The sequence below is a fragment of the Cariama cristata genome, unplaced genomic scaffold, assembly GCF_000690535.1.
Source record: "Cariama cristata isolate BGI_N322 unplaced genomic scaffold, ASM69053v1 scaffold33675, whole genome shotgun sequence".
Classification (NCBI taxonomy): domain Eukaryota; kingdom Metazoa; phylum Chordata; class Aves; order Cariamiformes; family Cariamidae; genus Cariama; species Cariama cristata.
Window position 1 is genome coordinate 6,843 of NW_009616375.1, and position 12,278 is coordinate 19,120.

Consider the following 12,278-nt stretch of genomic DNA (forward strand, 5'->3'; position numbering starts at 1 on the left):
GGAGAAAAGTCCCAGTCGAGAGGAATTACTGGTAGTAAGAAAAGAAACCCAGTAGAAACGCTGGGAATTGCTAAAGACCCAACTCCCTCGGATAAATCCATTTCCCTGTTTAACCAGCTGGCATCTGCCCGCCGGACCGTAATGCAGGAAGCTCTATAGTGTGTGTTTGTGTGTGCACGGGGTGTGATGTGCGCGCGCGGGGTGAGCAAACGGGCGGCGTTCTGCAGCGCGCGAGCCCGTCGGCAAGCCGCCTCCTGTCTCGGCGTCCCAGCAAGCGTCTTGAGTGCCGGCCATCGCCGCTCTCACTTGTGAGCCGTGGTGTTGTAATCGTCCTGTGCCACGGCTGGCAGGGAACGGTCTATCCTGAACTCTTCCTCCAGCCTGCCGGGCGCCTTCACTGAATCCCCCCGGGCTGCAGGTTGGCGACTGTCCGCGCCGCTCCCCTCCAGCCCCAGGATCTGTCTCTGCACCAGCTTGGAATAAAGGCCTCCTTCTTCCATCAGCTCCTTGTGCGAGCCCTGCTGCACCACGCGGCCCTTGTCCAGCACAATGATGTTGTGTGCCTTCTCCACAGTGCTCAGCCTGTGAGCTATGACAAGCACCGTGTGGTTCTGCAAGTCGCCATAAATCGCCTGCTGAATCTGTGCGGGAGGAAAAGACGTTAGTGCCTGAGCATCACTGGCTCCACTTTGGAAGGGAGAACTTTGTCGTCTGCGTTAAGAAACCTCTGGACAGGAGCTTTGCTCCCCTCTGGCTACGCAAAGGACACAAGACTCCCTGCGGCACTACCAGCACCAGCACGTCCATCCCAGCTCCTGGCTCTCGCTGTGCAGCCCAAAAGGCCGTCTCAGTCCAGCCAGCCCGCAGGTGCGGTATGCACACAGGTCTGAGCCTGCGAGCTGGGTTCTTGTTAGAGCTGGGCCCCAGATTTGGAGGCCATGAGGTATTGGCATGGACTGCAGGAAGCCAATACCTGGTAAATGCAGCTGCTCAGAAAAGCGGGGCTGCTTCCTGGGTGTATCAAGGCAAAGCAAGAGCAAGCTGTTTTCCAGCCAAGAGACAAGACAGTAGCACTAAGGTCTAAACACAGGCAGATGGCCACCAGGCACATGTCACATTGACACCCTCGGCTAGCCAAAACCAGCCCCTGGCTGGCATGAGATGCCACGCACATGGCTGAGGACCTGTGAGCCAACGACCTGCTCCAAGGGCAGATGCTCGTGCTGCCCCACACCGTGGACCAGCAGCACTCATCCTCCAGGACCAGGAGACACGTCCTCACACCTCAACTTTGAACTAGCTTTCCTTCATGTCATTAAACCAGTGAGGCCAAACTGCTACTGGTAGGGCTGTTTGGTCATCACATCCCAGCCAGATAAACCAGCTCAGTTCACAGAAAGCTCAGGGCCTTTCCTGCAAGTGTGGCTTCTTTGGTGCCTCAGCTGGGATTTTAGCTCAGGCAGTCCTACTCTCCCTGCTGCAGTACCATTTTTTAGGGTCTTCCTCCATACCCTGTCCTAAAAGGCTGCACAGAGTTGCTGTATGCCAATTAACACTTTCCACATTCAAAAAATTGGCAGAGATCTCATCAGGTTTGTCAGGCATTGGCTTCTGTGAGCACAGGATTATTCCCTCCTTGGTGGCTACAGCAGTGTTGGAAGCAAATTCCTGCTCAGGAATTACCGTCTTACCCAAACCTCTGATTGCACCATGTCAAGACTAAGCTTGTCCACAGGCTGGAAATTGAAGCTACAGTCTTTCCTCCAAACCCAGATTGCTTCTTTGGCCCAAACACCCAAGTCACCTACTCACCGCATGTTCGCTCTCTGCATCCAGCGCGCTCGTGGCTTCATCCAGGATTAGGATCGGGGGGGTTCGGATCAAGGCCCTGGCAATCGCCACTCTCTGCTTCTGCCCACCCGACAGCTGGGCTCCTTTTTCACCTGCCTCTGTTGGGTCAAGAAACAGAGGAAGGGGTCAAAATAAAAATCAAGAGCTGCCATCAAGTTCAACCCCCAGCCACAGCATCAGGGATGGTGTCATGCTTTGAAGCAAAGACGAGGGAAATGCTTCTGCTCACTTGGCAGAGCAATTTAAGTGAGTTAAACATCCCTGACGCTGCAGCCCTTCCCTCCAGCAGCAAGTTCTCCACTGTTGTCCCAGGATTTGAGTGACTAATGCTCATGGAAACAATGCAGAGGAGTCCCTGAGCCTGGGAGCTCATCCAAACCCCCCTCCTTACCCATGCAGCTGCCATCTCCCCCTGCAAGTCGGGCTCTGGAGGAGGTGCAGCCGAGGCAGCCGTGAGGGGAAATCAGGACCTCTCTGCTGGCTCCCATAAACACAAACCATCATCAGTCCGACCTGCCTCCTCACAAAGTCCCACTGTCACAAACACATCAGCTTTTATCACTATGGATTTATCACAGGTTTATTTTCTTCCTCTGTAGGTGGGATGGTACACAGCTAACCGCTTGGGTTCTGGGCTTTTCTCCTGATCACCACACTGAAACATGGTGAGACTGCCAGTGCCACGTCTCTGTAACACTGCCAGGCACCAGGAGCCAGACCGGTCGGGATGGGATGGGATGGGATGGGATGGGATGGGATGGGATGGGATGGGATGGGGGACACTCACCCTGCTGCTACAGAGCAGCAGCAGAAACACTCTCCTGAGATGGGCTTAGAAATCTGTAACAGCTCAGTGACCCCAAAAGGCAGCCAGGGTGCTGCACCTCTCCATGTAGCTGCCTCTACACCACCACAGACCCGTGTCCATCACTACCTGCCAGACTTTCCACGCAAGGGGAGAGGCTCTGCCTTCCCTAGGCAATGCTTTCAAGTGTGAATGGAGAGATTTTGGTACCTGTGTGGTAGCCGTCTTGTAACTCCGTGATGAAGGCGTGCGCGTTGGCCTTCTGGGCAGCCTGAACAACCGACTCGAAGGAGGCTGAAGTTAAGCCATAAGAAATATTATCCGCAATAGACCGGGCGAACAGCACCGGCTCTTGGCTCACCAGGGAGATCTGCAGAAAGGAAGGGAAGAGCAGGGGGTCGGGAGCAGAAGACGCACCAGCCAGCGTCTCAGATCATCAGCATTTACTCCTGCTGGGTAAGCACTCAAGCGGGCAGAGCCCCACCATTAAACCAAGATATAGAAGTGCCTCCGTGGGAGCTTCCAGTGAAAATACTAACAATGGGGTGCCCAGTGGCAGCCCCAGCCCAGTTTGCATCATCTGCTGGGAAGCCGTTTTGCAGCAAAGAAACCTCATGCAATGCTGGTATGTTAGCATCTGGGACGGGCTTCCCCCTCCAAGATCCTGCTGTGGTTTTGCTCCAGACCTGTCATTCCCATCACTGTTTGCTCTTCCCATAATGGGAAACCTGTTGCTGGGACAAGGCAGGCTGGAGAGACTGTCTCCCAGGCTCTTGCTGATTTTCCATTCAAGGCCAGTAATCATATTTGGGCCACGTGAATGAGGCCTCCTGCATCTTTTAATCCAAAATTAGCAAGTTAGGGACATAGCTGCTGCAATTCCTTAATTGCTTAGCAACAGCCTCCCTGTCCTACCTTACAGCCGTTGCTGCTCACTCTCGCGTTCAGCCTGCTTTGTCAAACCCTCAATATTGAAATAAATTACACCCTCCAAATTATTGCTCAGAACTGGACACGAAGAGAGCCAGCGGGACACGGTCATATTTTAATTGACTTCTCACCAGGCTTCCTAAACTGAAAGACTAGCTTGTCTTTTAATTTTCGCTCAGTACGGGCAGGGAATGTAAATTAGTCACACTGACTTTGGCTTTCCAGCCTGTCTCTGATCAATTGTTTTCAGGTTTTCCTGCTAACTGCTGAGGCCATTCGCTCTAGGGGCAAACAAAGAAGGCAGTTACTTGCAGAGGAGATGAAGGCTGATCTGTGCTGACACACAGATGAGAGCCGAGGGGCCCGGACCCCTCTCCTAGGCAAACCACCCAGCTCCTCTGCTGCTCCAGCTGCTGCCAGCATCCCACGACGTTTAACTCCCCATTAGCTGAAAATTACTTTAAGATCTTAAGGTAGAAAGTGCTGGAGGAAAACTCTTTTTCCAAACCCAATTTAGATGATAATTAATCCAGCAACCAAAACCATATTTCGACTGCATTGGCCAAAAAATACAAAACAAAACATGTTTTTTGTTCTGTTTTTGGAAAGCTTCCCCCTCCCCATGAAACCACTCTCCATCCCTTTCCCTTCCGCCCCCACAAATTATCTGAATTCATTTCCTGGACCACCTCCAGCCTCCAGCTCTCTGAACGTTTTAGAAGTTGCCAGATCAAATCCAAAGCAACATGCAACACTACCATCCATCCCCTCTGATCCCGGCAGGTGATAGCTAGAATACACGTATCAGTCGCTCGTACCACTGAGTGCAGGTACTTGTGATCGTACATGTTAATGGGACGCCCGTCCAGCAGCACCTGCCCGTCTTGCAGAGGGTAGAAGTTCTCCAGGATGTTGACACAGGAGCTCTTCCCGCTCCCTGAAGGACCCACCAGTGCCGTCACTTTGCCGGGGTGCAGGGTGAAGGACACATTCTGCAACATGGATGGGAGAGCGTGCTCAGGTCCTGGTTTTTCCCATAGTGCTTGGGCACTATGCAAGAAAAGTAGCTGAAATCCAGCCACGGTGACCCTCCACCTTGGTGACATGCCACATCAGCCATCTCTCCTGGCTCTGAGGAAGGAAGAAGCCTCCAACATTGCTTCAAATTTGCCTGCTGATGTAGCAGGACCTCTAAAAACTACAAAGCAAACTAACTTCTTTGCTGTCTCCCCCTGCCTCATGACCCCAGCCCCTCTCCCATGGAAACAGTCTGAGGCAGCTTGGCACAAAGCCCTGTACCATGCTGATGTGTTTAATGCCTGAGCGGGGAACAAGGGTTTTATTAATAAATCTCATTCCTTGTAAGGAAAGCTGGCCCTAAACACCCGCTGTTCCTTATAATCTGTTTTCCAGCATGCTGTTGAGCCTGCCTTTACGCATCCCCAAAAGGGCAGCTGACATTTCTTGCAGGCTGGGGATCGGTTATTGCCGCGATGGAGAAGCAGCGCGTGATGCCTCGTGGCAGGGAGCGCTCTGTGCCCGCGGGGCTCACCTGGAGGACCTGCGTTGCAGAGCGAGTGCGATAGGAAAATGTCACGTTTTTGAACTCCACCTTCCCATCCACGTGGTCTGGGGCCAGGGACCCATCATTCACCATCGTTGGCTTGCGGTCGATGAACTCAAACACCTTCTCGGCAGCTCCCACTCCCTGCATCAGGCCGCTGTAGACGGAACCGACGGACTAGAAGGGAAGAGGCAATGGTGAGACCCTCCCATGCGATGGAAAAGTCAGTCAGTGCCACTTGTAAGGAGAATGGGTGAAGCATTCCCAAATCTTCTATCACCTGACATTAACTACAGTCATCAGACGCAGGAAAAGAAAGCTCTTCCCCCTCTGCAGGGTATGGAGGGGATATATGGACACATCCAGGGAAAGGGCATCTAAGGGGGTTTTGTGCATGGGTAGACTCAGAGGGGAACAGAAGGAAACACATGGATTGGGAAGAGAAGACATGCACCAGGAGATCCATGACTCAAACTTCCAACAAAATCCTCTACTTATCTCTCTTTGCTCAAGACCAGCAGCTCCCCAACCCAATGGCTGGACAGAGTCCACGTACGGCAGCACATCGCACCAGCCCCTGAGGACGGCCAGCTCATTCCCTAGCACACGGGTCTCAAATGCAGAGCAGCTCCAGGCTGGACCCTTCCAGACAACCATTTGGCAGCCAATAAGGCTATTGCCTGCCAGGATATGGTCCTAGTGGATTTACCATTGCGCTTTCCCAACTACAACTGCTGCATGCTGACACTGGCTTCCCTGGAATAAACCCTCGTCACGTCGGCTCTTTTCAATATTAAACCTAGAGCTGCGGAACAGCTTGTACTGAAACTGCCCCTCCCAACAGGAGGGGAAAAAAAAACCCCAAACCAAACCAAACCCACACCAAACCCACAGCCTGGAAACACCACCAGAGCCTGCAGTCATCCGAACAGATGGTGAGAGCTGGGTGAGCTCCCTCCAGCTCTGCTGTGCTGCTGCACAAAGGCTGAAGCACCACCGAAACCACGCTTGGCTGCAAGGAAACCTCGACTTAATCATTTCGGTCTCGATTAGCCAAGCTTACGCCTTTGCAAGGGGAAGGCAGCCCTGGGTGGGCTCTACCATTCCACCCACAATCCCATCTTGCTAATGCACTGCCAACGCAGCAGCTTGCAGCCTATTCCAGGGGGAAAAAAAGAATTTCAAAAAGTAATATAATTAAGTTTTTAATGAAGGCTGAAATTTAACAGACAGCTTCGTAATCCCTGCATCCTTCATGCCAGGAAATGTGCTTGGGAGGCAGCCAAGCCTCTGCCCTTCAGTGGGGCCAGCCTGACCCCTTTGGTCCCAGTTGCCTTTTCAAGGGGATAAGCTGCTTCGGGTGCGTTCGGGTTGTGAGGCCACAGCAGGAGGGAAGTGGGGAGCAGAGGGGAGAATCAGCCCATCGGTGGGCAAAGCCACAGCACCAAGGAAACGTGTCACGGGAAAGTCAACACTGGATCTAGCCCTGTGACCTTCTAGAAGATAAACATCATCTTGATATGGGGTAGCTCAGAGGGATAAAACGGACTCACCTCCATGCAGTCTCCTAAGACAAACTCGTAAATGATGAAGGATATCAGGCTTCCGCTTGTCATTTGCCCTGAGATCACGAGGTGCCCACCGTAGTAAAGGATGCTGACCTGGACCACCAGGAGGGTCAGCTGAAAGTGAGAAAACACCCCAAAATCAGCAAGGACAACTGATATTTTGGTGCATTTGTAATTACCCACACAACAGCCCACAGTTCACGTGCTGACATTTATTCTTTGAGCTCCAAACTGAGCATCCCTGAGAGCACGCAGCTGACAGCCCTAGCAGCGAGCATGGATGTGAGAAGGGAAAACCAACTCAAGTACATGGGCTGATGCTGGGCTGGCATCTTTCAACAAAATAGAAGTCCAGAGTGGCAACAACCAAGGAGCGAGAATTTATCTGAAATAACAGAGCATCTCATGAACTTCTTTTTTGGACTAATGTCCTCGAGCATAATAATCTACGCTCAAATTATCTAACGCATGCAGTCACCTCGCCACTAAAATAAACTTCTGTTATATGAGTGTGACACATTTTAATTTAGAACAAAAAATCAAGCCAGGAGTTAATGCAAAAAAATCCTCCTTGCATGTACAAGTCCCTGAAGCATGACCTCAACTCTTGCCTGAAATCAGTGCGGGGGGGGAGGGGGTACCACCTACTGTAGAAAGGAGACAGATCAGCTCTGGTATGACAAATACCAGCCCCTGCATTTATTCGGCTGGTTTTGTTCCATGCTGCCCAGGCGCTCAGAAAAGCGCCCATGCCCTGGTACTCTGTGCGACATTTGCGGTACAGGCTGTAAATTCACATAGACAAAAATACTGGGGAAGAACAATCTTCCTCTATTGCTCTGCCCTGATCTGACCTTAAGATGCTGTGAATGACTCTACCAGGGCTATGCTGAGTCCATCAGCTTCTTTCGACATGAGCCCTGCAGGAGCAGTTTTTGAGGGGTTTTTTGCCTTCTTTGACTTGGCAGAATCTGTGCTGACCCAGTTCACGCTCCGGCTTCACCTGGGAGCCCAGGAACAATGTTAAAAATGCTCTGATTTTGCTTCTAGACTTGGGAAGCCATAAAGTCTCCCATGGCTGCATGAGGGCACCATAACTTGCAAACCCTTCACCAGAGGCTACTTAGATCCTTGAATGTGCAAGGATAAGGGCAGCCGCATGTGAGGGTTTTGTGCAGGCGTAGTTATCAGCTCATGCAGGAGAAGTCCCAAACCATCTGGGCTTAAATGATTAAAAAGCATTTTGAAAAAAAAAAAACAAACCAGACCCAAAAGAACCCAAATCCAAACCAGAACCATCACCCACACACAGAAAATCTCTGTTTCTGAGCAGAAGCTCAACCGATGCCGTGGCTGTTTCCCAGCCGGAGCCCCGGAGATGAGCTGGCACAGGCACGCAATGCAGCAACACAGAAGCATGGGGTTTTCCACGACCTTGAGCGGTTATCAATTATATTCGTATTTGCAAGAGAAAACAGACTGTTCAGTGGCATGAGGCAGTCCTGCCCTAAGGGGGAATGGAATATATTTTTTGATGAGTGAAAAAAAAAACCCAAATCAAGAGACAGAGGATTACTGGCAGCGGAGATCAAGGCTGGGCTCGCCCCGCAAAGCTCGCTGGAAGCGGAGATGAAGCACATGCATCGCGTCACGTGCATTTTGGGATCCAAAGCAATGTCCCTTGCCCGTCCCCAGCCCCACGTAAGGAAGCCTCGGTGCTGGCCACCTACCCCGCTGGACCAGACGTAGTAGGTGTAAGCCATGGCCTCCCGCTTGTTGAGTTTGTACACCTGCTGCAGCTTCTGCCAGTACACATTTGCCTCCGCCTCCTCGTTGGCAAAACTGCGGACGGTCTTCATGGCGGAGATGGTCTCCTCGGCGGTGTTGTTGGCCTTGGCCAGGGCATTCTGCACATCCTTGGAGAGCTTCTGCAGGGAGCGGGGGGAGGCAGAGGGGGCTCAGTAGGCACCGGGCTGCCCGTGGCACATCTCCCCGCACGCCCCGGGCTCTGCTGGGCTTGGGAAAAGAAGGCACAGTGACATTTTCCAAGGCCGTGGGCAACAAGGCTGAGCACTGGGATAGATCCCACGCCTCCGGACAGCCACCAGGATGCTGTGCCCAGGAGGAGGATGGATTCATTTTGCTGTCCCCGAGCAGGGACCTGGGTTGCAGGAGGTGAAGTGCCGTGTCCAGGGCCACTTGGGAAGCCTGCGGCAGAGCTGTTGTTCCCAGTGCCCTGAGGGGACAGGGTCAGCCTGGCCCAGGAACCCTTCCAGGAGGTTCCCAGTCAGGGCCAGGTCTGGAGACCAAGGGCAGCTCCACTCCTCCCACGAGGGCCCGACCCGCAGGAGGAGCCGCGGCCAGGTGAGGCAGCACCCGAGGACCCTGTTTTGGCAGCACCTGTGCACGCCGTGTCCCCAGCACAGTGGAAAGCACCCATAACTGATGTGGGGAGCAGCAGGGCAGGACTCGCATGGTCCATGGAATGTGGCATTAGCCATGGGGGACTGCCCTTGGCCCACACTAGCCCCTGGCAGAGGGAAGGGGCTGGGCACTGGGTTTGACCCCCACTGAGTCACTCCAGAGGGAGAGCAGAGATTGCCTGAGGACAGGCAGGCACATACGGGACATTCCACAGCCAAGCCACCTCTTCTGTCAGCCCCGAGATGTTTCCACTCCTGAGCATGAAGCAAGGTAAGAGCCAAGGCTACACTTGTCTGCCCACGCAGGTTTAATGCCGCCTTCCTGCCCCCACTGCCAGCTGCAAAGCACTCGAGCATCGGTCCCACCAGCTCCAAGGCCACCCACAATCTCCATGATGGCTTCACGAGGGGAACAGCCCAGTGTTGCAGCACACCATGGCCATGCCAGCTGCTCCTGCCTACCTTGTAGTACTTCCCATAGACATCAGACACCAGCATGATGATGGGGAAGCCCATGAAGGTGACGAGCGAGAGTTTCCAGGAGAGGCTGAACATGAAGAAGATCACCCCCGTGGCCTTCACCACATTGCGCAGGAAGATGTTGATGTTCTGGGAGACTAGGTCGCTCACAATGGTTGTGTCCGATGTCAGGCGGGAGATGACATCTCCTGCAGCAACGAAGGGTTGGGGAAGGGGAGGGCGGGGACACATCACCATGGTAGGTCACTGCCTAGTCACATCCCATGTCCTGTGCCAGGGACCAGATGGAGCTCCCCATTCAACCCAGCCCCTTGCTGGGGGTCTGAAGGGTGGCACGGAAGGGGGGCAACTCTCCACCACTGTGGACGCAAAGCAAAACAGAGGAGCTTGAATTGCTGCATGCACCAGGGCCATGAAATGCATCTGAAGGCACGAGCTATGTCCCTGGGTCACCAAGGATGGCTGCAGGACAGCAAAGGGGACTGCGGCAGCACCCTGCACCGGAGGGCACCCCATGGGCACGCAGGGGGGCAGCAGGTGTGTGGGTGGAGTGTTTGCTGGGCTGCTGAATGCACCTCCAGAGCTGTCAACCCAACCCCAAGTTCATTTCTAAATGACACCGGGAGCCCTCCAGGAGCTCACCAGGGACCGCTGGCACCTTTCCCCACCATCCTGGCGGGCCCAGCTCGGGCCGGGCACAGCACACCCTGAGGAACACGAGGTGGCTTCGGAGAGGGCTGTTTAGGTTTAGCCGTGGGCCCTGCAGCCTGCAGCCGACCCAAGTGACCCTGGGGACATGGGTCCAGCTACTAAGGGGTGAAGCCCTTTGGTGGAGCTGAACGTTACAGCCAGCAAGTACCACCCTGAATTCCTAAATACTTGACCCGTGTTTGAGTCCAGCTGAATTCCCATGCTTTTGTGTAAGTCCAGGGTTACCCGTATCCCACTTACAATAACATCTCTGGTGTCCTCAGCTACCAGGGCACCGTGCAGCGCTTGCTAAATACGGCAACAGCCTCAAAACTAAAAATACCACTGAGACGAAATTAAATGTGCGAAAAGTTACACCAGGCTGAGACCACACCAGAGTAGCACGGACCGGGACAGCACTGAATTGCTAGCAGGGAAAGCAACAAGCCCACCCAGCAAGCTTCACACTTCTGAGGTTCCCGATGCCCGGAGCAGAGCTGGAGAGCGGCCGACCAGCAAGCACTGACGGGAGGTACAGGAGGAAGAAAATAGGTGTTTTGGGGATGACTGGAGATGAGCACATCAGCCCCGGGACTGCTGGATGTCAGGCTGATCGGTGGCAGTGGGACATCCCCAGGATGCTGGGCAATCCTGTCCCAACCCCACGGTGGGAGGCAACCAAGAGGGAAGAGCTTTCTGCTGCTATTTCTGAACACGAGCACTTGGGTGCTGTCTCGGGTTGCCCCCAATCTGCTGCGTGCTTGGTAGGGCAGGCCAAGGGGAAAAAATATTGGGATGGGATAGAGGGGTTAGAGCAAGTCTGGGGGAAAGAGGAACCAACCTGTGCGATTCTCATCGAAGAAACTCATCTCCTGAGACACCAGCGACCTGAAGAGGCAGTTGCGAAGGCGAATGTTCAGTCTTGCAAATATGAGCGTAAAAACGCCACCCCGGATACCTGCGGCAAATGAGCTAATTGCAGATAAGAAACGTTATAGACCAATGGACACAAAACCCGCTCCTCAGCAACACAAACACCCCGACGCCTGGGCCAAAGGCTTGGGCAATGCTGCGCTGGTACCATTTTCCACCCTGGGAAGCGATGGCTAAACCAGCCCACACCTCTTCTGGGTGCTACCAGCGTAGGGATGGCTGGTCCTAACCCCGGTAGTGACAAGCTTTGGGAGGGGACACAGCGCTGTCGGGACAGTGTTCCCTGGGGAGCCCGTTCCCTGTGTCCTCTCCTGCTCCCCCACCACCAGCAGACGGACGTGGAAGGCTACGCAATGGCCTCGCGACTGACACCACGGCCGCTCTGCGCCGTGACAGTGCAGAGAAATCAAAGTGCATCCCTGGGGTCTGGCAGGGACCCGGCAGAGCGACTGCAGGTGAGACAGCCCGTGCCCACCGCCACCATGAGCTCCTGTGGGAAAACCCCAAACTCCTCCTCGTCAGGGTCAAACCCAGCCCCTGCGATTACCTTCCTATGGCGAGCAGCGACATGACCAGCACTGCCGTGGAGAAGCGGTCCATGCTCTTCTGCACCACGATGCCATCGATGGCCAGCCCTGTGTCGTAGGGCAGGAAGGTCTCTCCTGCCGGACAAGCACAGGACATGAAGTTTCAGCCCCACCACACGGGATTGGCACGGGACCTGTATTTCCAACTGCGACAGCCCATGGACAACCCCATCCCCACTGCAGAGATACTCGGCCATTGCATGAGATGTCTCAGGAGGTGCAGCCCTTAGTGGCATGCAGGGATGTTTCATTTCCAAGTGTATTTTATCACCTATTGCATTTTTTTTCCCCATTGCATTTTTTATCGAGCCCGTGCAGGATGTGCCACCCAGCACCCCCAAAAAAGTAATCCTGGGGTGCTGCCAAGCCCCCCCAATGGCTCCTTCCCTCCTGGTGAGGATGGGAGCACACCGAGGCCCCTCGCCCCGTCCCTTTGCTCACCCAGCG

General features: G+C 54.0%; 1 protein-coding gene across 1 annotated transcript in view; it reads right to left on the reverse strand.

The window, feature by feature from the left end:
• Positions 1-302: 302 nt before the first annotated feature.
• ABCB9 (ATP-binding cassette, sub-family B (MDR/TAP), member 9) overlaps positions 303-12,278 on the reverse strand; it is a 12,575-nt gene continuing 599 nt past the window's right edge. The window contains exons 2-11 of the mRNA XM_009700147.1: positions 11,792-11,901; positions 11,153-11,283; positions 9,604-9,809; positions 8,449-8,646; positions 6,704-6,832; positions 5,139-5,327; positions 4,405-4,578; positions 2,867-3,026; positions 1,813-1,949; positions 303-641 (exon numbers count right to left, since the gene is read on the reverse strand). Coding sequence (XP_009698449.1) covers positions 303-641; positions 1,813-1,949; positions 2,867-3,026; positions 4,405-4,578; positions 5,139-5,327; positions 6,704-6,832; positions 8,449-8,646; positions 9,604-9,809; positions 11,153-11,283; positions 11,792-11,901 — 1,773 coding nt within the window. The remainder of the gene's footprint in view (positions 642-1,812; positions 1,950-2,866; positions 3,027-4,404; positions 4,579-5,138; positions 5,328-6,703; positions 6,833-8,448; positions 8,647-9,603; positions 9,810-11,152; positions 11,284-11,791; positions 11,902-12,278) is intronic.